The 27007-nt window shown below is 38.8% G+C and overlaps 1 protein-coding gene across 1 annotated transcript in view; it reads right to left on the bottom strand.

Annotated features, from left to right (window-relative positions):
- RYR2 (ryanodine receptor 2) overlaps positions 1–26465 on the bottom strand; it is a 380761-nt gene extending 354296 nt beyond the window's left edge. The window contains exon 1 of the mRNA XM_058801183.1: positions 26412–26465. Coding sequence (XP_058657166.1) covers positions 26412–26459 — 48 coding nt within the window. The 5' untranslated portion in view covers positions 26460–26465. The remainder of the gene's footprint in view (positions 1–26411) is intronic.
- Between the last annotated feature and the right edge of the window lie 542 nt (positions 26466–27007).

The raw sequence follows: 27007 nt of genomic DNA, 5'->3' as shown, positions 1-27007 counted from the left end.
GGACAGCTGAGGGCTGACAAACAGAAATATACAGCTTTGGAAGTCGTGGGTTTTAAGGCAGACAGAACTCAAATCAATGCTCCCTACTCTTGAACTTCATGGTGTCTCAGCAAGCACAGCATGCTCAAGTGTTACAGAGGGCAGATTCAGACAACACAGTCTAAATGTTGCGATTCTTCCCACAGAGGTCACAACAGAGAATGTCAATAAACTTTTCAAATAGATTCAAGGGCCTGAAATTGAACATATGAAAATCTTCCTATGGAATTAATAGGTTAGACTTGAATTCAAATCGAGGACATGCAATCAAAAGATAAGTGCTCATCTGACAGCCCTTAAGCCCTTAGCTGGTCAATAAAATAGTTGGTCAATAAAATTTTTTAATTTTATTATTCTTCATTTCTTACAGCCAGATATCAATAAGACAAGGCCTAATAAACACCTAACACCTAGTTAAATGGATAATAGCTTTCATTATGAAAAGAACAAATCTCTCAAAGTGCCACTGAAGCATGCTAATTTATGCAGAGTGCTTAAGGGAAACTTGATAGACCTAAGAATAAATCAAACTTCAGAATCAAAACTGAACAGTAACAACCCATGCTGCAGTATATCTGCCTCCTCTACTCATACCATTGAGGGAAAAATCCAGTCTCAGAACAGAGTATATTCCAACATCACACCCCACAATAATGGCTGGAACCAAGGCAAAGTCAGCCCAGGGCTTGGAAAATAATCTTGGCGTTCTTGGTTTAATATTTGTTGACAGGAGGAGAAAAAACACTATCCTCATTTATGTCAGCACCTGACCTGGGCAAACCATAATGCAACTGCACTTGAAAGAGACCTGAAGGCAGAAGCCTGATTTTATCCAGCCTAGGTGAAAAGACACACCAAGCATATCCTTTGCTGAAACACACTGTAAAGAATGCTAAAAAGCACTGGCTTGTCACTTAAGCAAACAAAGGCTCTTTGCAATGAAGAGACACATCTTCATCTTCCCAGAGAGAGGAAGCACATGACCTAGGACATTTGAGTTTAGCCTAGGAGAGCAGGCTTTGTACAACAGCTGTTGACAACTTGGGCAGCAAAGGAGGCATAACTTCAGGCTCAGTGAAGACTCAGCATCATGAGATACAGCAAAGGGATGCTCTGATAACGTTAACATTTTGTAAAATTTGAAGTATCTTATGAATATACTATTGCTTTTAAGACATAAGAGTCTAAAAACTTCTCTGTTCCAATCTCTTTTGGAGGGTTCCACAAAATTTAAATCACTGTATTATTGATCCAGTCTATGACTACAGAATGCTGTTGGCACTTTGATCTCAAGCTATTCTGTGTGCCCTGATCACAAGAGAAAATGACAGAAATTGAAAAATTAATGATAAACCAAGCACAGTACGAGTACAAAGATGACCATGACAAGGAGTACAATTTTTGAAAAGGTGTCCTTACATTACTTGATTTCAACCCACTTCTCCAGCCCTAGCCTAGCTTAATTCACTAATAAAAACTTGAAGACCATATTGATGTGCATTATTTTGAAACTCAACAATTTCATGTGTGCATATACATGCACCTAATTTTAAGTTAGTGCATGCTGGCAAGTTGCGGAGGTACTCAGCCCCCACACATATTTTTCTCAGCTGACACAAGCACTCAAGAACATCTGGGAGCTTCACACTGACATGAACTAGGTGAGATCACCATTATGTAAGCAACAACAGAAAACAAATCTCCAATTTGAATGGATTTATTAAATCTGTCATGCAACCAAAGTCCTAAGGTTTAATAAGCCCAAATATACAGTGCAAGACCAACTCCTATAAGCTCATTCACTTTCTATCTGTGCACCTAAAAATTGAAAATTGAACCAGTTTCTAGCCTTGCTATGCTTGCCTCTGTTAACAGGCACTGCTGGGGCACATGCAGCATGTCACCACCACCACTGCCTTCAGGCTTGCTTGTGATATTACAAATCAAAATCAATACCACAGGCTTTAACAGCAGTTGATTGATTGCTGCAGAGAACTGTAGGACAAATAACTAAATAAAATTTATATAGTCACGCAACTTGAAAAAAATCCTACCTTTTATTTTGTTTACTATGCTACATAACCCGAATTGTGTTGGCACATTCTGACACCTGCAAAAATACCGTTACACCCTACTCTTGAAAGATGACATGATTTTTTTAAGATAAAAAGCACATAATGCATTTCTTCTGAAACACATAGATAATTTAATTATTCCAGATAAACAGAAAATGTAAACAACCTGAGAGATGTAAACCAGGAAAGAAAAGAAACCCAATATTAGCCCATTTGCTTATATCTAAGAACTTAAAATAGTACATCAGTGATCCTTATTTGAGAAAAAATTGTAACAGCAATTAAATGAGAAAGAAATCATTCTATTTTGCGAGGAAACTGAAAAGTTAAGATAAATCATCACTGAATTATATAAGAAAACTGAAACAATAAAGAAACTACAGGGGAAAAAATGCCCCAAACCACAATTTACAACTGGATAAAAGCTAGAGATTGTTCTAAAGGACAAGCTACCTCTACTACAAAATCTTGAGTTAGAAAAATTTAGTGGAAGCAGCTGAGATACACATACAATAAAGGATATGGGAAGTGATTGTGTCTACTTAAATATAATTTATGGTGAAGCCACTGCGTGGAAAAATCAACTCCACACAGAAATAAAATTAAACCTGAGAAGGTACAAATGAGAGTGCTGTCATAGCTCACAGAGAGACTGCAAGTATTTATACCACTGTAGGTTATAAATGCCTTCTAAATTTATCTTTTGGTAATTAGACATCACCAGAGGACAAATAAGGGGTAAAAAGTCACAAGAAAAGAAAGCATGATTTTTAACTGTGAGGGTAAATAGCCACAGGAATATATTGTCAAAGGAAATTACTAATTCATAGCAGAATATTATCTGCTTAGGGGTTTGGGCTTTGCTTTCACAGAGATGTGACTTGACTTAGCTGTTCTCCAGTGGACTTAAGAGTAGTCACTGAATATTCAACCTTAGACAGATAAGATGACCTATCAGAACAGTGGAATCACTGGGCAAAACTGACTTGTGCTAAGATGGGAAGTGAGACCAAAGAGCAACAGTGGGCTCTGCAAGCCCCAACAACCACAGCTAAACCTATGAGGTGTCTCAATTCAAAGGTGCTGTGGCGCTCACATAAAGAATGAAAAGCTCAAGAGACAGTACAGGCTGTTTAGGGAGTGCAGACATGGCAAACTCTGCCTACCATAACCAATTTTAGACAGATCACACATATTCAGGGTTTGACTTTAAAAAATGGTAGCTACAGCTGCCAGTAAAAATCAGTGAGAGCCTCCAGCATCAGGCAGTTCTGAGACAGCATCATGTCACAGAGAAGATAATACAGCAAAAGCCTCAGTGTGAGACTGTTTCTGTCCAAGGTACAAAACACAAGTCTCACAGGTTTCTGGTGAGCAATCCAGAGGCATTCTTAGCCCAGTTCAGAGCAATATGTGAAAATCTGCCAGAGCTATTACATTGTCCTAGCATGCTGTGGTTTAGGAATGGTTTTCCCCAGTTCAGTGCCCCCACCAGGACTGTTCAAGCCACACTGCCTCTCATGCTCCCCCACCTTCCCCTCCCTCTTACCCCTGCAGTGGATTGGAGAGGAGAATTGGAGGTATATAAGGCAAATATTACAGGTTAAAAAAATAACAATTTACTGGAAACAGCAATGAGAGAACAAAATTAACAGTAACAGCAAAAATGCTGAGGACAGAGAGTATAACAAAGAAACAATTCACAGATAAACCCCCTGAAAATGGACAAATACCAGATTTTTTGGCTTCCCTCCATCATACATATTCAACCAGACAAGAACCCTTTCCCCACCCCTGGCAATGATGTGAGGTGGTATAAAACAACCTCCAGGTCCTAGTCATGTGCCCTCCTGGCTACTGTAAAAGTTGTCCCTGTCCTGGCCAGAACCAGCACATACTACAAAGTAAAACTAAACTGTACTGAATAGTACAGGCCAAATCAGACCAGAAAAATAACTAAAGACTACGCTTTTACAGAACAGCAACTGACCTCCATTCATTCATGCAACACTCTTCCCACGAGTTCAATAGAGGCAACAGAATACTTTATGGAAAAATAAAGGAGGAAAAAAAAAAAGGTTTTATGTTCCTTATGCAAGGAGGACTACATGGGAATACAGGAGGTGTTTCCACAAAACAAACCAGTGGACAAGTATATCAGCAGCGGCAAGAAGCAAAAAGCCAGAAGAGGATTTCTAGGGAAACAGCTAGTGACTGTGTTTGTTACAACTATTTCTGTTTGTTGACCCTAACACATGAACTACATTAACTACTTTACAAACAAGCTATGGGTATGGTTTCACATGGGAAATTGTTTTCTTTCTTTACTATTAAAAGCTACTTCCTCGAAATCATCCCTGCTCAGTAGTCACTTTGTCCCTGATCAAATGACACAGCTCATTGTTTTCCACAGAAGCAGCAGCAGGTTAGTACTGAATTCATGCCTATCCTCCTGAAAACTTGGCCAAACCTTTAAATCCTGCAGATGCCATTTGGGAATGAAGTACTTATTTCTTATCAACAGTTCTTGCTTAAATGAAGCAATAATGTAAATGCATCGTTCTCCCTATTAGCACATGGATGTGAGAAGTCCATCTACTGAGGAGGAGGGAGTACTCATGATCCCTCAGGGACATATAACTCCCATCTACAAAAATACAGTCCAGTGGGTAAAAAACATAAAAGGAAACAAGTTGGGGGCCTCTCATAATTTTGTTTCAAAAAAAGAAGTTTGGTTTTAAAAATCAAAGCTGAAATTACAATAATACTCTCAAGGCCAAAGCTGAAGACTTTTCTGCTCTTATACCTTAATAATTAAAAATAACATGCACTTTTTCTTGCCTCTAAACTACAATGAAATATGTTCTTTCTAGTATTTACTGGAAAATGGAATGGAGGTGCTCTGAAGAACCTTAACTTTATACCTCATATAAGAAAAAGGATCTACTACCAAACTTTAAAAACACGGCCTTCTTAAAATTGTAACTAAATGGAAAACTAAAAGTTAACAATTTTTTTTGCCTGAAATTAACACTATTTTTAGCCAACCTTATATTTTTCAGGTTTTGTCCCTCAGGATCTCCAAGTGTTAGGGGCCATCATTGAAAGGTAAGAATTAGTGACCTCCACTAGAACTTCAGAAGCCCAGAAATGCTCACCACTCAGCTACCATCCTCGTACTTACAGACACTTTTATTTGCAATGTACAGCTAACACCACAAGCAGCTGGATTTTTCTCTCTTCCCTAAATCTTTACTGTGGGACTTGCAAACCATGTCTGCTGCCTGGATGGAAAAGGAGCAATAGAGGAGCAACATTATTTTATTTGCTACCTGAGGACATTCTCTTCATCTCGTTTCTAATCTCACATTGGGAGCTTCAAGAACCTTCATTTGAATATTTGACTGGGAGGAAGTTCTCATCACAATTAAATTTAAGCATGTGGAACAGCAGTAATTATTAATGTTTCGTTTTAATGGAATTTTTATTTCTTACTATTGTTACATTCAAGACAGCAGCCCACTTTGAACATTAATCAATTCAGTAATCTTTCAGGGTTCCTTTTGAAAAAAATATCCACTTTATTGCAAAGAGTATGTTGAACTATAAAAGTCAAATTAAAATTAAAAATATCTATACTGCCATTTGGGTTTTGCTTGGTTGCTTTTTTAAACAAACTGCAGCTATTGGAATGATAATTTTTTATCATTTTTCACCTCTAAGATTTACTTTGAGCACTGGTCGTAGCTAATACTTTCCAGCACTCAAAGACAAGATATAATTGCTAAGCATCATTACTGTAAAACTATACAGGATCCAAGAGGAGACTTGACCTCACCTTTCTACTTTTAACAATAAAGCATTTAGACTGTAAGTTTGTCCTCCACCCTGACTAAAGGGTGAGCATTTATCTGTGGCATATTACAGATTGCCTGTCCCTTCACAGCACCACATAATCCACCGCCTGTTCCCTGTTTGCTGCGCTCACCTACACATGCATGAAGGTCAGGCTTTGAATCCCTTCTCATCCTGCCAGTCCTCAGAACACAGGAATGCCAGGGGGATAATAAGAGATGGATCTCTTTTCCTGCACTGCAAAACAGGCAGCCTGTGCAGCCATGAAAGATCACACCTCCATCTGGCCACAGCGTTGCCTACAACTATCTGACACAGCTGCTGTTGACTTCTTATGTTGTCCTGCTAAAAAGAGCTGCACACCACAACTTCAGGTTTCTTAAGTTCCAACTCAACCACATCTCTCTCAAATATATGACAGCAGCAACTTTTCAAAAGGGCAAAGGAGAGGGTCAGCAATTAGAGCCCCAAAAACATACTGGTGCTTAGTCCATACCATTTCACTTGAGGCACTCTGATCCTCACTGCCCCACCCTGCTACAGTAGACTGAATTTCTGTGTACAAGCTGCATCAGCTAACATGGCCCTCTCTGTGCACTCCCAGAAACGCTTCTGTGGGGTTTTCCAATACAAACCCCATTTCAGGATGCAGAGACAAAAGCGTGCAGCACTGCATCCATGAGGAAAAATATTTCAGCACATCAATGAAAGCACAAAAGCAAGTAGCAATTATCTCAATTCAGGTGTAAGTCATAAGCATGTTTGACAATATTCCTAATTCCCCAAACACCTTTCCCAACAGCCAAAAACAGAAACAAACAGGCTGCTGCTGCTACAAAGGGCCAGGAAGCCCCCAGAATGCAGGCTACACACAAATGCAACTGTTAGGACTATAAAAAGTCAGAAAATCTGGAACTGCAAAGCCTTCCACAAACATACAAATTAAGAACTACAAAAAGGGAAAAATGGATGGAGAATGTGAGATAACAGAAAAAACACAAAGTACCCCACTTACTGGTAAAATAAATCCCACTGTTTTTTCAACAGTTGATTCTGTTTCAACAGTGAACAACAGATTTAAAAAGTACTGAACCTTTTGTATAAGCCTACCAAAAAAAAATGACAATAGTTGCAAATATATGTAGTACTATTTTCAGTTATGATTCACGGCCCTTTCTAGTACCAGAACTAGAGATTATCAATCGAAGTTGCACACAGAGGCTTCAAAACAAACAAAAAGCAGTGCTTCCTCACTTAAAATCCACTGCAGCTGAGGAACTCAATTTGCTACCAAATTCAGTGTCACCAAACCTGAGACTAATTCCCCCAAGAGACACAAATTGCTACAGGCTGACAGCACACAACAAAGACAGGGAAAGTATATTCTTGTCCTCTTCCCTTTCTGTTATTGACCACTACTGGAGATAAAATACTGAACTAAATGAACCCCTTGACCTTCAGTTATCCCTTCAGTTATTTTTATGCTGTTATGTAATCTGTAGTAAATACATAATACAGCACCCCAAAGCACTGCTATTAAGGACAAAAGAAGCCTAGCCTATTTCTCTGGGAGCACTGATGAAGTCTATAGAAGATACATAGATTTTTGGAACACAATATGATAGCAAGGGTCAAGAGTTTTAGAATAGCCTTTCCTTTCAGATAGTAATGTCTGCTTTGGACTGGAATTTGCTTTTCCTGAGTAAGGTAAACTTCTGGCACTAAATCACAAGTAAAAAATGTAGTCTTGCATAATTTCTTTTAATTATTTCTTTTACGGCATCATTTTTATATTTTAAGACTACAGAAGGGATCTTTAAAAAAAATATAAAAAAACCCACAAAATATAAGCCAGTGAGAGTAACTGAATACAATACTTACTACTGTTTTTAAAGTGTCTTTCCATCACCTGACGTGAACTAAATACTTTGGCAATTTTATGTAAGGCATTTTAACTGTGATTCATCTGCAACTATGCTCTTGCATACTAAATAAGCTGAAAACAGTTGGTACTGCATGCTGAGTGACATCCCTGTTTTGCTTAAATCTTCAGACTCCATCTTCATATGGTATTTCTGTTCATTTTAGAAACAATGTATTACACGTTGCACATCTCTGCTTCTGTTTGCCTTTTTTATTCACTAGTACAGATTTGCATTCCAATTTCAGGTGAGTCATTAAGTCCAGTTAAAATGCCAGCTTAAAACGCCAGCCAGGGACTTAATGGTAACAACAAAATCATCTTTTGTTCTTCTTACAACCTAGTAATACCTTGAGAAGACATCTGTGTAGTAACTTGACTAGGACAATAAAGTCTGGCTAGAGGAAGATCTGGCTAGAAGAGCATCTTTGAACTGTACTGAAACAAAATGTGAAAATCTTGAGCTATTCAAAGCTTACTTAAGGCAGTTTCCACAAATTAAACAAATCAATTGAGCTAAACCACTCAACATTTTTCTTACTCAAGTTTTTAACTACAAATTCACTGCTTTACCAGAACACAAGACTCAAAACCTGTAAAGTCTTATAATTCATTGTTCTTTCATTATTTTTTTTGTACCAAGAAATCACAATCTCAAACAAATTAAAAAAAAAAATCAAACTGAAATATCACAGTTTTCACAGAACAGACAGAATAACCAGATTGTAAGAATTCATTACCCTCACTTGAAATATTTAATCCAGAATTTTCTACAATAATGATAATATACTGAAGTTCAGGAAGGGAAACAAATAGCTAAGTACAATTCAGGATTTTAGAGTCCAAATTAAGAATTTAATTTATGCTAGCATTAGGGACCTTTCTTCCTTGCATATGTCACCATTACTAAGGATGGTCAATCCTACGTCCAAAAGCAAATTGCAATGTGATTTGACTTCTCATCCAGAAGGTATCGTGTATTGACATACAGCAGCAAGGAAATAACATGTAAATAAACCAACTTTTAAGTACAACCAAAAGCCAGACTAACCACCTATAATATTGGTACATATATAACACAGGATGAAAAAACAATTCTACATACATGTAACACAACACATTTCATAGGTGCACACAAAAAACATAAGAGTTAAAAATTACCTCCAAAGTCATCCCCTTGAAAACATTATCTGAGAATTCCTACATTTATTCAATTCTAATTACAATTTCTTTTTAGACACTTCAGGAAATCCCAATTTTTTTAATCAGCAGACAAAAAAACATCCTTCCACCTTGTTAGCCTAGCTTCCTTCTTCTAATGGTTATATGAAATTAAAAGAAATAACTTTTGACAAGTAAATTGATAAAGACTATACAGATGCCAAAGTTCCTTTCAGGTTTTACAGTATATGGATGGAGCAGACAGAGTTTATCCATTAACACTTGAAACTCTGGATAGTAAGATGAACACATTGATTGCTGTTTCTGCCCATTCAAGTAAAACATTCTACTCAAGTATTATTTTATGTAAGGATGTGTATGCTCCCACACCACCCAGTATAGGAGGGCTCAACCCTTCCAGGTCTCTAGGAGGCATGTATTACAATTATTATTTGGCTACGCAGTTTTTCAGAATAACTGCCATGTCCCCCCCTTTAATTTTTTCCTTTAGGAATAGCTTCTCAAAAAGAACTTCTTTCTAGTCTTTTTAGCCTATTATGCCATGAACACACGAATCGCAATGCATTCTACTTTAAATTAAATATGACCATTAAAGACCAGCCACTACCTCAAACCAATCAGGCAACCACAACTTAGAACTTTCAACTCAATAACTGTGATGTATCTTTTATCCAACTATGCTATTATTAGCAGTATTACACATTTTGTACAAAGACATCATCATGTTTCTGATAACAACCATTAAATAAGTTGCAAATAAATTCACCTTTTTTGGTTCAGTCCTCTGTCCAGGAGGCCTTGACTCTCTGCACTGACTTCCAGTATCCTCCCACATAATGTCTGCATTGTATGTCCTCATCTTCAAAGGCACAGCCCTCCAATTCTCCATATTCGAATTCACCAGGAATCCAGAGGAGATGGGAATGCACCCCAAGATATCCTCAGTGTTCCTGGGCACACTACTTCATTTCCCTGTCCCTTGGTCTCATCTCAGAATTCCTCTGCTCTCTGAGGCAGGAATTGTGACACGCTGCACATTTGTGCAGTAGCACCGTGGCACCCTTGCCTCAGCTGAGCCCTCCAGGCACTACAAAATGCAATCAATAACAGTAATTAATTTTGTGCCTTGTTTCCTCTTTTATCCAACTGCTGTGGTCTTTCCTCTGATAACTGAATATACATCATAGCTCCTCATGTTTTGTCCCATTAAGAAAGATATCTATTGCTCTCCTCTCATGCAACCTACCTATACTGAATTATTTAAGAAAAACACAGCAATTGGTTCTCTTTATTCAAATTCTGTCCCGAAATTCATTTCCTTCAGATAAACTTTCATTACTAATTTAAGGTAGCATGCACTACTTCAAACTTACAGGTTAAACAACTAAGAGACAAATACAAGAAGTGTTTCAGAATTAAAATACCAATGTTACACGGAAAATTGTTTTTTTTCCATATGCATATATTATCTCTTATCAAACTAACAGGTGACAAGTACAAATCTGAAACCACAGCAGATCTTCCACTACAGATTGGGCCTTCTGACAATGGTTTAAGTTATTTCAAGATTCCTATTGACATTAAACACAGGAAAATGCACAGAAGAAACATTCATGTACTTTCACCCATACTCATAAACACATACACACCCACACAAGCAGTCAAGAGTCCAACAAAGCCAGAGCTCTTTTGGCAAGACAAACCTCAAATGAAAATTAGTGTTTTGTGCCAGCACCAGTCATCAACAATTTCTATCTATCAGTCTCTTAAACACTGAGTACCTATTCCTACACAGAAAATTCAAGTTCTTTCAACATAACTATCTCTAACATGACTATTTAAGAGCTCCCATTGTGCAGCAAAGACATGAATGTAGAGAAATCACAAGCAACCTGTGCTATTTTAAGTGACTACCAACAGGACTCTGAGCAAAAGTAAGTCAAATTTGGGTTAAACCACAAGCAGGTCATCTGCACTAGCAAATCACATCACTCCCACTTGGTTGCTTGGTCAACCAGGACAGCATCATGCAAGAAACAGTAAAACATCTCATGAAGATGTTTTAATGTTTTAGTACTTGTCTTAGTATCACGTCAAGCACGGAAACAGTGCCAAACAAACCCAGATTTGTTACAGCTCGTCTGACAGCTTAGGGACCTCATCCTTACCCAGGAAACTGACAAAAATATTGCTTCAGTTTAGAACCCAAAATATGAAACTTCCCTGCTTCAGGTTAAAAGTCAGATTGTGACAACTCAGACTGGACTTAGACCATTCAAAGAGCGGAAGAAAATCCAGCTTTGCAAATGCAAAGTGATGCAATGTATCTGCAACTATCTGAAGACTCCGAATATTTCTCTGCAAAAGACACTCTGACATTTATTTCTCTCAAATCAAAGCTGACTTAAACACTTTAAATTTTCTATCTTCTTATTTATATATTTGCAGAAATAATTCTGCTTATTCATTGTGGCCATCAGATTAATTGTGCCTTTTCATTTCTCTAATAGTGACAAAATATTTCACATATATATTTTGCATTTTCTAAATGTTCTTTCCTGTAATCTTTTTCTTCTCCTAACAAAGTCTCTTCTGAGGATATATATAGCAGTTAGCTACTGCTCTTAAAAAAAAAAATGTAGTTAAACTCCTAATGAGAAATACTCACATTTTTTGTGGCTTTCTAGGTGTTGTTTCTGGAAAATAAAGAAAAGCCATGTGTCAAGAGGTTTTGTAATTCACTCCAATGTCCAGAGCTGGAACAGGATTGATATGGACTAAAAATTGGAATTCTGACCCTGTAAGAGTACTCTAATCACTGACCAATTCAATTCTGCATGTCAACAACTTTTCTTAATTAAGTTTTTCTAAAATGGTACTTTTATGCATTATGAAAAAGTCCTATAGTCATGTTATGGGGCTCAGTACACAATGTCATAGACATTTCATGACATCTTGCTTGGACCAATACAGGTTCTTGCATTGCAAGCTGTGCCACAGTTTCATAGATGTCAAGTTGACCAAAGAGGTGGGAGTGATACCTCTGCCAGCTAATCTCTACTAATACTGTTTGTCCCCTGGATCATCTCCCAATCTCCTAACAGCACCTTCTGTCAACATCCAGGATCAGCTCATGAGCACCACATTGTGCTGCATCAATTACAAAATTTTGAATTGACACATCTCTGACTGTCAAAAGCTCATGATGGACTCTGCGCTAACTTCAGCTAGGAATGTGCCTCCCTACAATTACCAACATCCTGCAGCATTGGGCTCATCACAATGCTCTGGCTTTTGTATGCTCCTTGCCCCTACTACTTGTTAAAACTATTTCAACATACGGCGCGTAAAAATCCAGTCCTTGGCACAATTTACGAATCTGAAAACAAAACAGACAAAGGACAGCTAAGAGCAGGAGCCACCATCCCTAGACTGGATATTAAGAGAATTACTATTCATGTAAACAAAGTTACACAACGAAAATCTAGTGAATTCTAACACTACTCATTGTCTCATCTGAATTCTCTTGTACAGCCAGGGGAAAAAAAATCCTTGGCCACCAGGAGTTGTGAACTCAGGAGCTTCTGTTAAGAGTTGAAGTAAAAGGTTCATGTTTCCAGCTGAACCTGACAAAACTGCTTTCCATAGACCAGAGGGTTGCATGGGAGAAGCACAATCCCTTCCTGATGAGCTTTCTCTTCCTGATGAGAAGTTTGAAGCTACTGCAATTAAAAGCAAATGGGGGATAAATTCCTCCTGGAAGTCAGCACTAAATCTGCGTAGTCCAATTCTGATCTGTTTTCCATCCTGCAGGATTGAGTGGAGTGACATAACTCTCTTCTGTAACAAGATCTCCCTCACCTCATAAGGTGTGGGAAAAGTAGGTATTTTGGGCTACCTTCTAGACCTGTAGTATCAAAGTACACCCAAATTCTTTTCTATTCTCTGACACAAACTGATGTCAGAGAATAGAAAGATTTAGTACAGCTTTCAGAAAAACATGACCAGTCTTAAAAAAATGTAGTCAATTATGATTTTACTATGCTGTAGCTCCTTACCGAGAAATACAAATTACAGACTAGAACTTGCTTTCCACCCTGAAGGGAAAAAAAAAAGAAACCTATATTTGTTAAATTATAAAACTACTATGAGTTTAAGAGACAATGCTCTCATCTCTTTAGGGTATAAAATCTTTATTATGAAAATATATTACACTTTAAACAAATGTTAAATTTAAAGCGAGAAATATATTAACCTTTACTTCAGCAAGAGTTGGGTTAGAAGAAGAAAAGAATGTAGGTCAGTTTATAGCAAGAGGTTGTTTATACATGCCTCAATTTTTCGCAAGATCATCCTCTTCAAGACAAAATGCTACCATTTTGAGCTCACCGCTCCAGCTCTTCACAATGAAAGAAATACATGTTTTAGAAAGAAAAGTTTTAATTCCAGACATGAGTTACTTTAGACACAAAAAAAGATTCCGAAAACCCCATACACAAATCAAAAAGCACCAACAAAACCAGAAGAGAAAACAAGGCACATTTTCATACAAGTATCACTGTTCTCTTAACTCTGACAAAATTAACTCCAGTGTTTAAGGAGAAAAGAAAAAAAAACACCACAAACTGCTATACAGCATTTCAAGTAAGCACAGTCATGAGACCACGCCACAGTTTGGAGTAATTAGCTTCTGATAGAAGTCTCTGAACAAGATAGCTGGAAACTATAGAATAAAACATATGCAAGGGTTCACAGAAAGTTTGGTTATTTGAATGGAAAAACCAGTAAATATTAAGAAACTCACAGACTATTTCAGCAGGATAGAAGCTGGAAATGGTCTGTTACCAGATACTGCCATGCAAACCATGTGCAATCAAGAAAACTGGTTGAAGTTCTTTCCACTTAAACCTTGCAGTTTTACTGGAAGACAAGAGCTCAAGTGCTGGACTAGGCAGATTAGACAAATGTGAGCAGAAGGCATATTCCTATGCCTATATATTTTTTCTTTACATATTCTACTCCAATCCAAGTGCAAGGCAAATCACTCAGATGAACTCAGAAAACTAGCAGATGCATTTTAATGTTTACCTGATCTCTACAATGAATTTGAAAGTACACATAATTTTAGCTATTTCGCCACTGCCATAGTTAATACGTGAGGCTGAAAAAGCAATGCTGCACAGCAAGAGCTCAGCTCCACAAAGTGCTGATATTCCTAAAATGGACTTTCCTTAGGCTTGCAGACACCAAATAAAAACCACAGGTGCACTGCTGATGTTTCAGAAACTTTGTGACAAGATAATTTCTTACTTTGAAGTATAATTGATACTTTCCTCAGTAACTAAACAAAAGTAATTGCAGTGGTAAATGCTTCAAGACAAACAGATCTCACAACCTTGTAATACAGACCCAGTAAAAAGAAATATTTTTTAAAGGTATTAATTAAAATATGACATTGAAAGTGCAAAAAATAAATAGTAAGAAGCAGCATTTTTGCATGTATCTAGTACCTAAAAAGCAGTATTCTCCCACAGCATAGATAACTTCCTGAGAAAATGAAACAGTATTTGTAATCTCAAATTGAGGCTAGAGTTGACTTCAGGCTCCATGCTGGACATAATAAAATTTATGCTGGACACAGCAAAAGCACACTGTTAACAAAAAAACATGCAAATGCAACTCTGCAAGAATATTTATCTTCTTAACAAAGACATCAGGGAGATTCGTAGAAAAAGAAAAAGCTAACTTTCTTCTCAAAAGAGAAGCACATGAGGGATTATTGTCTTTACTGAATTGGACAAGATGATATATCTGAGTGGCAAAATTGGAACAATTAACCATTAGATGCAAATATTTTGACAGACAGTTAGCAACATGCATACAATTTTAAACTAATTTAGGAAAAGCCAGGTCATACACTTCTGGCACCTAAGGAAGATGAATATTAATTGTGTTTAAATGGCAGACAAGGACATGAATTCAACACATTTAGGCCATTACATACAACAGCACACAACACAATTAGTGTATGATTCAGCTCTGGTTAAAATCTAGAGGAGGTTTGACATAAACATCAGTGAGAACAGAACCAGACTTATAAAAAACATACATGGCCATACAGAGACATCACAGTCATAGACCAACAAATCATTTTCTTTTAAACATTCATTGGAATCATTAACAGATGAAGAGTAGATTATTCTGCTAGACAATATACTAAAATCAATTAATTTACATTTGATTTCCAGTATCATTTAAGCAAGATGTAAGAGAGACAGGTTTTTATTTGAAGCAGTCTTCTAATACAGGATTTGTTTTTAGGCTTCTAGCCAAAAAGTGTATTTGTGCCATAAGTATTTTCTTCCAGACTTTTGTTAATAGAATAACCTTTAACAACCTGTTATACCAATCTGCCTGTTTTATGTATTTCTTTCATATAAAAGATTTATTCCTTAGGCAAGGAAAATGAGATCCAGCTACAAATTTTGAAAGGAATATAATTATTTTTTTCAGCTGATTACTCTGTAATTGAAAGGTATACAGTAAGGTTATAAACCCATTTCATTCACAGAACTCCTTGTTTCTCTGCCCCTCCCAATAAAACAAATTACTAGGGTACAACCACTAATAGCAAACCATAACTTTTGAGTAGGAACTTACTACAACAAAGTGCGCTTCCCAAGCTCTAGATGTGGTTCCAATTGTCAAACTGTAATTCTGTAACAGACATAAATCATCATAAAAAAAACTCACTCATCAACAGAAGTTATAGAGGTACATGAAGAAGTAATTTTGTTAGCACTGATAAACCCGCACAGTTCACCACCAATTAACCTCATTCCTTCATTGAATATGTGTTCTGACCCATGTTAGTTTATTTTGTTAGTAAATCAAAAAAGTGCAGCAAGGCCTTCCTGTGTAAACAGAAGTGCAAATGCCATGCATAAGAAATAAATGTCCCCCATCGAATTGGGAAGGTTGAGCACTTCTCATCCACCATTTTAATTGGATTACTTTACAGGATTACAGCCTCAGAAAACTGATATAGTAACTCTCACCTCGAGGTTTTCCTAGCATCAGCAGAAAGTACCTTTGTGCAGAGGGCCAGAGTGAACTATTCCATAAGTCAGGCACAGGATGTGTGGAGCTGATTTATCAAGTCTGAGGGACAGCCCCCCAAAACAAACTGGTTTTGAAGGGAAAAATATTGTCACTGATGTTCTTTTATCTTTACAGCTTGTCAAGAGAAAAATAAGCTGTAGAACAGAAAGCAGAATGAAAAATGGGCATAAAACAGAATGCATCTAATTCTGCTTCAGTAACAGATTTCTAGTGTAAGAAAGGAAAAAATTCAGAAAATTCAGCTGCAATTGCAGCTGACATACAAATTATGAGATAGAATCCAACCAGAAATTTCAAAAGAAAAGACAGCAATACATTACTTCTGACATAATCAGAATAAAGTGATGCTTGTAACATTTTCAACAGAATATGCCAATGTTGCAACTTGATATACCTTTAAACCACATCCATTTAATTTTGAGTAGATTAAACAAGGTATGAGAATTCCAAGGTAAGATGGGTGAAAAAAAAATCAAATATGCTTTCAGCTGCTTGAAGTCAATAAACAAGAGTAAATATTCCAGTATTTTAAAATGCAGTTATACAGTATTTTGCTGAACTGAGGAACACATCTCACCTGGAAAAAGATACCTCCATTCACCTTTAGGAACATGAAAATCTAATTCTCACTACCTAATTGCTCATTTTTCACCTCCCACTCATGGAAAATTGAAGTGTTTCTTCTTGCATCTAAACTTGAATAACACTTTCTATGCATAAGCTGGTTTGTTGGTTTTTTTCTTTTTTTTTTCCTGAAAAGCCAGGCAACAAACTATGCCTCTCAAAAGGATGACAAAGCTCACCTGCAAATTATGTCATCCTTCCCTCCTACACTCCATCCCTCTCCCTTTCTAGACAAATTATGTTCAGTTGAAATTGAAAATTTCAGAGTCTTTCAGTTCTGTAAGATGAAGATTTCCAGGGGTAAGGCATGCAAAGGAATAGAGAAAGAAAATGCAAACTAATCATACATCAAGACAAATGATGTTCTGAATACATTTTACTGAAATTCTTGTGATAACTTATGATATCTTAGTAAACTTTGTGTGACATTTTTAAAACACTTATTTTCTTGTTCTGAGAGATTTTAAAACACTTATTTTCTTGTTCGGAGAGAACAAAAGAACAAAACCTTGACCTTTGTCAGGCCAAGAGTAAAATTAAAAAGAAAAAAAGAAGATAGAAGAAGATAGAAAGAAATTCCAAATCTAAGAGATCTCTTAAAAAAAAAAAAAAAAAAAAAAAAAAAAACATAAAAAAAACCCACAAAACCCACATAACTTTCTATGATTTTGAATAAATTCTTAAATTCATAACTACAGACAATAGCAAGTCCTACCACAGGCTTAGGTTGAAGCTGTGCCACACTTAAAATCAGGAAGAGCCATCAAACCCAATACTGGAAGAGAAGGATCTCAGTGGCTCTGACAAGACCAAGGAAAAGTGACATGGATTAAACAAAGTTTTGGACTCAGACCTTGAAACTCCAAAGAAAAGCAAGTTAAAATGAACCAGAAAATAGGGCAGAGAACAAACACAGTACCCTTCTTGTAAATGATACTGCTAATAGATTCCAGAAATGGACTTGGAGGCATAACATTACGATATTCTGAAACAATCCAAAAATGCAATGTTTCTTCTGTAGGATTTCAGGAACCTTCTCAAATCAAAGAAAATTTATAGGATATTTTTACAAGAACTCTGGTCAGATCAAAATGAAGACCAGGCCTCCATTGATTCTTCTGCCATTGACGTACGACTAGCAAAAGTAGTAACTCTTTAAATACATAATTCATTACATGAGACGCATTAGAAGTGATTAAAGACTAAATAATAACGCTGACATATCTGATCAGGCAGTCAGACCATCATGCAAAGACCGACTGAAAAACATCTTGGGGTATTGACTCATTAATTTACAAGCTTACCCTACTGAAATTCAGTAAACAATGATGACATTTGAGTTACCTGGATTTACCTGTGTAGCTATCACCTTCCTGCAATTACTAAATAGTGGACTAGTGGTTTTTCTTTCACTCATAAGCTTTTCTGAAGGACCCAAGACTACATAATTCCAAGACTATAATAGACTAGGCACACTGCTGACACAGGCAGCTGAGCCCAGCAGAGCTTGGTGGAGCTGATGTGGCACAAAGTCAAAGCCCAGCAGACTTGGCATGGCACAGAATGAACCTTTGCTTTCTGTGTTAGCTGGGGTAGAGCAAAAAAATCAAAAACCACATTTATTTAATACAAGCTTTTAAGAGAAGATTAATCCAACTCTTAAGCAACAAAAAGCTATTAAGTTATCCGTAACATCAGAAGAAAGAAAGAAATGGGGATGAAGAGAACTTACTGAGTATTTTCCTGCATCACATACTGTGATTTTTTTTTTACTTTCCACTTGCTTGGAAAGGGAATATGCATTCTATCTCCCTGGTACTTGCCATAAAGACTACAAACACACATAACTATCTATGCATTAGCATTGCAAAATCCACTTCATAAATGGGCAGAAAATAGACAAAAATATGAAGTCGCAAGATTGACACTTTTTTTTTGGCAAATCCCCAGCGTTAGGAGCACAGAGAATTCTTGTGACTGTTGCAGGGCTAGGGATTCTTATCTATCTGTACAGATATAAGGTTGCTTCTGTCCCCATTGGAACCAAATGCTTTCACAAAGGCAGCCTTAGGATGAAGACGTGTCTGCACAGAAAGTTTTAACAATCTGGCTTGTGCTTAGCATGTTAGTTCTAACTAAACTATTTCCTAGTTTCACAGCTAGGAAATAAACACACGGTAGGTGATGTTCAAATGTTTATCAGCATGGCTACATGCCTGATGAACAATGAGGATCAGTTACCAGTGAATGGATCCTACATCCAGAAGTTTACTGAGTCTTACTGCAGATCTATCCAATTGCCTAGGCTTACTCTGAAAACTCCACAAATTCCATTCATTCCTCCACCTAAATTTATATACAAGGAGTTCTGCTTGCCCATCACAGGAATGAAGATGTTCATACACCACGGGAATTATGTGGCACATTCAGCAAAGGAAAATATATTCCTGTTTCTGAAGCCAAAGAACGCATCCCACACAAATCCCAGGTACTTGTTTTTTCCAGCTTTGCCTGGTTTAAAATGAAGAAATATAGCTGTAAGAGACAGCCATTTCTGGCTTGATTCCATTAATACAACTCCACATTCTGGCAACCTCCAGGAAAACTCACAGACAGCCAATGCAAATTTTGTGTTGCTTTCTTTCATCATTCCTTTGAAAAAAGGATTTAAGCAGAGATATACTTCAAATTCAGTGCACCCAGTTTTCACATCAGAATTCCAGAGAGGCTTTCAGAGCGGTAGCGAGATAAGACATGCCAGTGTTTGACATTTGGTTCTGCTAGCTAATATCCTTCAGATATTATTTCCCACAGTCAAGTAAAACACAACTAGGTAACACAGGTCTGTTGTGATGCAGCATTATTACTCAAATCCTCTGGGAAGCTGTCTCACAAAACACAATGATCTCGTCACTCCAACTCAGTGACAAAAAAACTTGTCCTGAACCAAAATGTCATCCATGTTAAAAATTAACTGACCCATGCATCTTAAAAATGGTACCTTGTAGATTTTTGCCAAAGTCCCTCTAGGAAGTCTAATATACTTATACTTTTTTTCAAGTACATGACAGTTATAAGGAAGTAATTCCTGACTATGATAAACATTAAAGTACGCCACAACACTGAAGGAATGACATCATCTTTTTATTTACAATTTTATGTAGCTGCTAGTGCAAATGTTCTTATAAACACATCTACTTTAAATCTCACCATTTGAGCACTACATTTACAGAGGAATTGCAGCTGTCACGTAAGTTCACATATAAGTTCATGTTATGACACCTTACCTATCATATCTTTCCCTTTACTAACAGAAGGCCTTTAGACACCAGTTTGTTTTTATTTAGCAATGCTGAGCAGCTATGAAAAGCTTCTACTAAATCACATGCCTCAAAAACATTTGTTCCAACCTATAGCAGCTGAGTAACATCACTGGGCTCAAGAAGCAGCAACACATTTGAAGAGTTTAAGCCCTTCACCTCACAAGTTGCTCTGTGGTTATTAGGTTAAAAAAAAGTTCTTCAACAACTGAATCCATAATTAGTTAATGAATCTCACACTTAATAACAAGGGACTACAGTATAAAACTACACTGCACTAAAACCACATGGGAGCTCTTGCTAGTCTTTGTTAGGAAACTGGGGTGACCTCTTGTGATGGTGCAGGCAGTGCCCTGAAGCTGCTCTATTTCTTACAAGGAGAACAAAGAAATACCACAGCTGTGCCTCTGATGGTCACAGGATATTGCAGTAAGCTCCATATTGCTGTTGGTGCCTATAAGAAAGGGCCGAAACTGTTATCAAAACTAATTCCTTTATGCCTTTCCTCAGCCACTGAGATGCATCAGGCAGACATAGAGGCCCTCCATTTCCAGAGTGGTACAGACAATACAGCCACACATGGCAGAAGTGCCATACACCTGCAAAACAGGTCTAGCAGAATACAAACTGCAGACAGAAAATGATGCCAGGCTATCCTAACTTTGCTACTGGGAGAAATTCCAGAGTACAGCTGTGTCAAACAAACACAGTAAGAAGTTCAAATTATTTCAATCGCCCTGGTAAAATGTGGTCATTTTACAGTTTACAGTTATTGATGTATCAATACCAAATGAAAGAAATTTACATCACTGAAGTTTTATTAGGAAGTATAGGAATATATGCACTTCTTGATTTTCCTTCTGACATCCACACAAAGCTTCATGTCAGTCAGATCAGGAAATTTAAGCAAAAGCATAGGGGTAATTCAGAAAACAATACCAAAACTAATGCAGATTTTCAACATGAATCAAAAATCAGAAGAAAAATATTTCTGTCTTTTTAGTTTAATTCACATACTTCCTGAGGTCAGTCCACTGTCAGTACTTCTCCACACAGCTTCCAATTTTCTACCTTGATTCAGAGAAATACTTCAATAAATCCATATCCCTGCTAAAGAAAGATTGGCTTATTTTCTTGAATTAGAATCATCCTGTGCACTTTGCACACAGCATTTAAGAGGAAAATCCACCTTTAAAATATTCCTGTAATAATATAGCACATAAATAGGGAAGTACAAGTCAGACACAGCTCTCATGCCCATTCTAAATCCTGGGTCAGAAATAAGTGGTATTCTCTCTTTACAGTCTGTCCACATTTTAAGTTCCTATGATGGATTTTCCTCGGGTCTTCACAATTCCAAAAAGCAGAATGCATCAAAACATCTTCAGACTCTGACAGGAAATGCAGCTCCATCTCTCAGAATATCAGTCAGCCAACTCACAGGGCTATTAAGAAGCTTCCCTGGTGGACCAACTATTAGCTACAGAGTTTCCCCAGCTGCCTTCTCACACATCAAATACAGACAACTTCCAGATGCAGAACATGGGACAAGACAGTACACGCACTAGACAAGTGATTTCATCCACTAATATAATCTTAAACGTGGCATAAAATGTTTAGCAACCAATTTTGGAATAAAAAAAATTATACCTGAAAGGTTCACATGTAATCTCCAAAAAAGAAATGGACTGCATGTCCTAGCTAAAACCCCTTCACTACAAACAAGCTGTCCAGCTCAATTCCAAAATAGAATTTGAGATCATATTCAGTATCTGTACTGCAGTGCAGTGCCTTAGAGAGGAAGGTACAAATGCTGCAATCTCAGCCACGCCATCCCTCACATGAGCTGTTAAACAGTGGTCTCTTGTGCCAGTCCCTGGTGTATCTTCAAAAGTCACATACTGACAAGTACAAGAAACACTTTTTTAAATAAACAAAGGATTTCCAAAGTGGGTTTTGGCATATTTTAATTTTAAAATAGCTTCTAATAGCCAAGATTGCTTTTGAGCATTTTCTTTTTGTGCATTCTGACAATTGTATGTTTGATGACTGCAGCTACCAGTATCTCACATATTTTGATAAACCCCTTTAAAAGATAAGCAGCACATAAAAGCAGTGAGGGATTTTTTAAAAAAAGCACCACTTTTTTTTTCTTTTCTGTTTCACTGAGAGACTTGCGTAATTCTTCTACTGTTGAGTTACGTCTCTAAAATAATCTTCAGATCTTGTTTCTTCTGGTTCCTTTCATGTCCTCTAATTCCACAGAATCTTCATGTAGGATGGCATGTAAGTGTACAACTTTTAGTCAGATATAAAGTGGCACACATTGTTTAAATGCTGCTCAAATGAGGATTATCTGGAACAGAAGAGACTCTGAAATCACAGAACTGCTGTCCTTGAAATGTGAACACAGCATTCTTCATTTCAAACTTCTCTGCCATAAACTTCATTCTAAAACCCAGCATTGAGTGAATAAAAATCTTTTGCATGTCAAACGGGAATAATAAGTAATGTTTAAATTTGTTTCAAACTACTCTTCCAGCGTTGCAAAGCACACTTACACTTTCCACTGGCAGTAACACTCAGAACTATTAAATCCACGTAGAAAATAAAACACCAGAGAATACATTCATGCAAGCAAGAGGTTCTGTTTTACTGCAAGCTAATTTAAAAAATTTGAAAAAGGCATTAGAAGAGAGTGCAACATAGAATGCTAGCATTCAAACCTTTAAAGAAAAAAAAAAAGAGATGGAAAGCAACGATGACTCCATCAGTCCTGGGGAACATGTGCTGCTCACGCTGATTACGCCTCTGATTCCTGACAGGCATGGTAGTCATCACTGTCTCAGAAGACAGTGAAAAAAAACATAACCCTGTCAGCCCTACTTCAGCATGTCCTGTTGGTGTCTCCTACCATAAACAGCTAAAAGCAGACCTGCCTCTAATTTAAGAAACTCCACAACTCTAGAAAACCAAACTGGCATCAGGAACATCACAAGATCAAATAGCTAAATTACACGTTTCCCATCACTTTTAGGTACATCTTGCTCCTGAAAGTCAGGACACCTTTAAAAAATATAAGGGACAAATATAAGCACTATTTTTTGAAATCTTGCAATTGGTTTTAATCCTCTCACCAGCTTGCTACCCCTTTTCTTGCAAAGGCCTTCCCTTCTGGGCATTCTGTGTCACAAAAAACAGTCCTTTTATGTGTATATTAAGGAAGGAGCCTATGCATTTAGGGGAAAATATTTTCTGTTTTCTCCTGGAACTTGGAATTATTTTCACCCTCCTCAAATTACACATCCTAATAAAAAATAAAACCAAACAAATAAAAACCAGGTGATTTCTGTATTAATTATGAATATTTTAGATTCTTCACTGTAAAGACCAAACAGTGAAATCTCTATTACATATACCCTTGATCTTTCAAGTACTACAAAATAAAAAACAAATTCCCCTACAGGGAAGAGGTCCTGCCTGGACACACAACTAATAAACACACAGCAGGATACCTGTTGCCCTTCGCTTCTCCTGCACAGTACGTGTTTATTCCATGGGAGAAGTCAGGAGAATGGATATCCAAGCCTAAAAAAGGCCACACATAATACAAGGTCACCTCCACCTGCAGCATTTGGCAAACTAATGAGGGAGATCCCTGTTTCCAGAGAAGCAAGTAATTTACAGGACTACAGAAGCGCTCCTTGAGGAGAACAGAGCAACACAGAGCTGAGCTCCAGTCTGTCCAAGGTTGTCCCAAACAGTGTAAGCTCTGATGCTTCCAGAAATACAGGGCATTAATAGGTTGTGTTCATGTCTCAGAAATGACATACCAAACTCAAATTATTCCCAAAAGAATCAAAAATCTATCCTAGACAGCAGAATTTGCAGGAGCTAATGCTTCATGCCACTTTACCAAAACAAAGAAGCAAGTAAAGAGGAGGAATCATTAGACATATAGGAATGTGTGAAGAAGAGAGAAAAATCGAAATTTCCAATAAACATGTGGCAAAAATACAAATTCAGTTTAGTAGCTTCATGCAAATAAAGGGCATTTTTAATTGAGTATAATCTCATGTGCAATTTTAAACATTAAAAAATACAGTGTTTACATTCCAGATAGACTCTAAAGATTTTAGGAAGTTTGTCAGGTCCCACCAAAATAAGAAAATATGAAGAGCACTGTTTACATGTAGTAGGCCTACAGATGTCATTCTCAAAGTATTGAAAGCACAGAATGCTTTTGCTTGCATACAGTGTTATTTAAAAAGTTCTTATTTACCTACAAAACATTTATGAATCCACCTGTCCCTAATCAGTATTTTAATAATAAATAAAAAGAAAAGCTGCAGTAATTACCAGGGTAATATCAAACTTCCAATGCTTTCTACCAATGGCATGCAGAAAGTTGCTCACATCTAATAGCTTTAGAAACCACTAATCCAAGCCTTCAAACAATAAAAGTGGAAGAGTACATAAAAAAAAAAAAAAGCACTGACTTTTCCAAGTAATGCTCATACCTTGGACAAGGTGGAAGGAAAAGAAGAGTAAAAATCACTGCTTACACACCCCCACAGATTATATGGGTTTCTCAGGCCTTTTTGATTAAACTACACAACATGCCTCCCCAAAGCCTCAGTTTACCATATTCAAGGTCATTTTACCACTGGTGCAACATGCTAAACATTTTCAAGTATTATCTAAGACTGGGTCTGCCAAATCTGTATCAAGCCTGACACACATTATCAGGAGTGCTGTTTTACATAACATGCTGCTGCTGTCAGGTGCTGGAGTTTAACATCACTGTAGATGTGCTGAGCTGTATTAGCATGCTCAGTGCTTCTCCTTCCCTATTAAGCATTCAGATAACATGAACTAAGCTTAACATTCACGCCTGCAGTAAGGCTGCCATGGTACAAGTCTTCCAAAAATCTTTACCAGTGAAAAGTAAAAACACCCATAAATTTAGATGACAAATTTTATGACAAATTTTCTTTCACAGAAATATTTTTCTGTTTTGTCTTTAGGTGTTAGGCAACACTACAATACAACTCACATAATGCTGACAGGAAAAAAAGTTGCCGATCTTCGTGACAATGTTGCGTAACAGCTGTATTTTCTGTAAAAGCAGATTTTCTAAGAATCCTCAAACAAATAAAAAACATAACACTAAGGTATACATGTACTATTGTGCGGTTTCTGATAGAAATGGAAGACAACTGAGAACCAGGATTCTTCATGCCGCAAACAGCACATGAATATGTTTCACATACACTATGTTGCTTTCTTTCCACCCCCATTTAGATGTATTTTCTTACAAGCCACTGAACGTGAACGTTTTCTAAATCAGACTGTACTAAATAAAAGGGAAGTTAAGCTTTATCCTACAGTTTCAGTGTTTCCAGCTCTACTTAACAAATGTCTCAGCAATTTTTCCTCAAACTGTGGCACGGTTTGTATACACCCCCATTCTACATGCAGATGCCTATCTGTAAACTTGCTAGGATTGTGCACATAAAAGGCACTTGGGAGATGGCCGAGAAGATAAATAAAAGCATTGCTTGAAGAAACATAATCCAGATAAGCATTAGATGCAGCAGTCCCGATGCATTAATTAAACGGAAAGAAGAAGCGCTCTAGCGCCTTAACATCTTAACATGCTCTGGACCGAAGTAACGAAAGGATGCGCACGCCAGAAAAAGCCGTATTAGTCCGTGCCCGGCGAGGAAAACGCCTGCAAGTTAGTGGGAACCTCCGTGGGGAGGGGACAGGGTGAGAGAGGTGGGGTTTTTTCCCCAAGCCTATTTTTGCCAAGAGAGCGTGATTGCAGTTTTCGCGCTGGGGACGGCTGCTCGGTTAGTCCCTGCAGTAGGCGCACACAGCGCGGCCGGGAAGGCAGCGCGAAGCGGGGCTGCTGCTGGGGAGGCAGCGCGGACAGGGGCTGCTGCTGCTGCTGGGGAGCCGCCGCTCGCCCCCGCCTGCCCGGCCCTCACCCCGCCCGGCCGGCCCTCACCCCGCCCGGCCCTCACCCCGCCCGGGCCGAGCACGGCCGCTCGCCCCTCCCGCCCCTCCCGGCGCGGCCAGCCGGCTGTCGCCCCCCGCCCGGCCACGGAGCCACACGCTGCCAGGTGGAGAGGGACGGGGCCGGGGCTCCGGAGCCCGCTCCGAGCTGTCCCCGCCCGGCTCCCACCCCGGCCGGTCCGGGCGTCGCCCCCACAGCCCCGGCCCGCCCCGCCACGGCGCGGAGGTGAGGGAGGCAAGCGCGGCGCTTACAGTTCGCAGGAACTGGATCTCGTCCTCGCCCTCGCCCCCCTCAGCCATGGCTGCCCCTGTCTCTCCTTCTGCTGGGCGCTGCTCCCGGTGCCCGGGCGGGCGGCGGCGGTCGCTCCCCGCGGGCCGGCGGCAGGAGGCTCACGGCCGCACCGGGCTGGGGCAAGTGCGAGGGCGGCGGAGCCGGCGGCCCCAGCCCGGCCCTGGCTGCGAGCGGGTGCGGGTGCCCGTGCGCCTGCAGCAGGTTGGCAGCGCTGCCCGGCTGCCTGTGCCTGCCGCGGGGAGGGGGATGCGATTAACCGGGGGAGGAGGGGAGGCGGAGCTCCGGCCCCCCCGCCGCTGCAGGTGATCCGCAGCCCGCTCCCTCCGCACTCCAAAGGCGCCGCCCAGCGCCCCTTGCCGGTGCTTGCGGAGAGGCGGCTGCGCCCGGCTCGGGGCTTGCCCGGCGCCGCTGCCCGACCCGCCGTCACCTCCACGGCCCCAGCCCCGGGCTGCCTCTGCTCTGCGGGAGCCAGGGCAAGGCCGGCCGGCACCGTGCCTGCCTGGGCACGGCTGTCCCGCCCGAGTTAGGCGTGATGCGCTGCAGTGAGAGATGCCTC

Source organism: Ammospiza caudacuta, chromosome 3, assembly GCF_027887145.1.
Source record: "Ammospiza caudacuta isolate bAmmCau1 chromosome 3, bAmmCau1.pri, whole genome shotgun sequence".
NCBI classification, from domain to species: domain Eukaryota; kingdom Metazoa; phylum Chordata; class Aves; order Passeriformes; family Passerellidae; genus Ammospiza; species Ammospiza caudacuta.
This window is presented reverse-complemented; position numbering and strand designations above follow the sequence as displayed.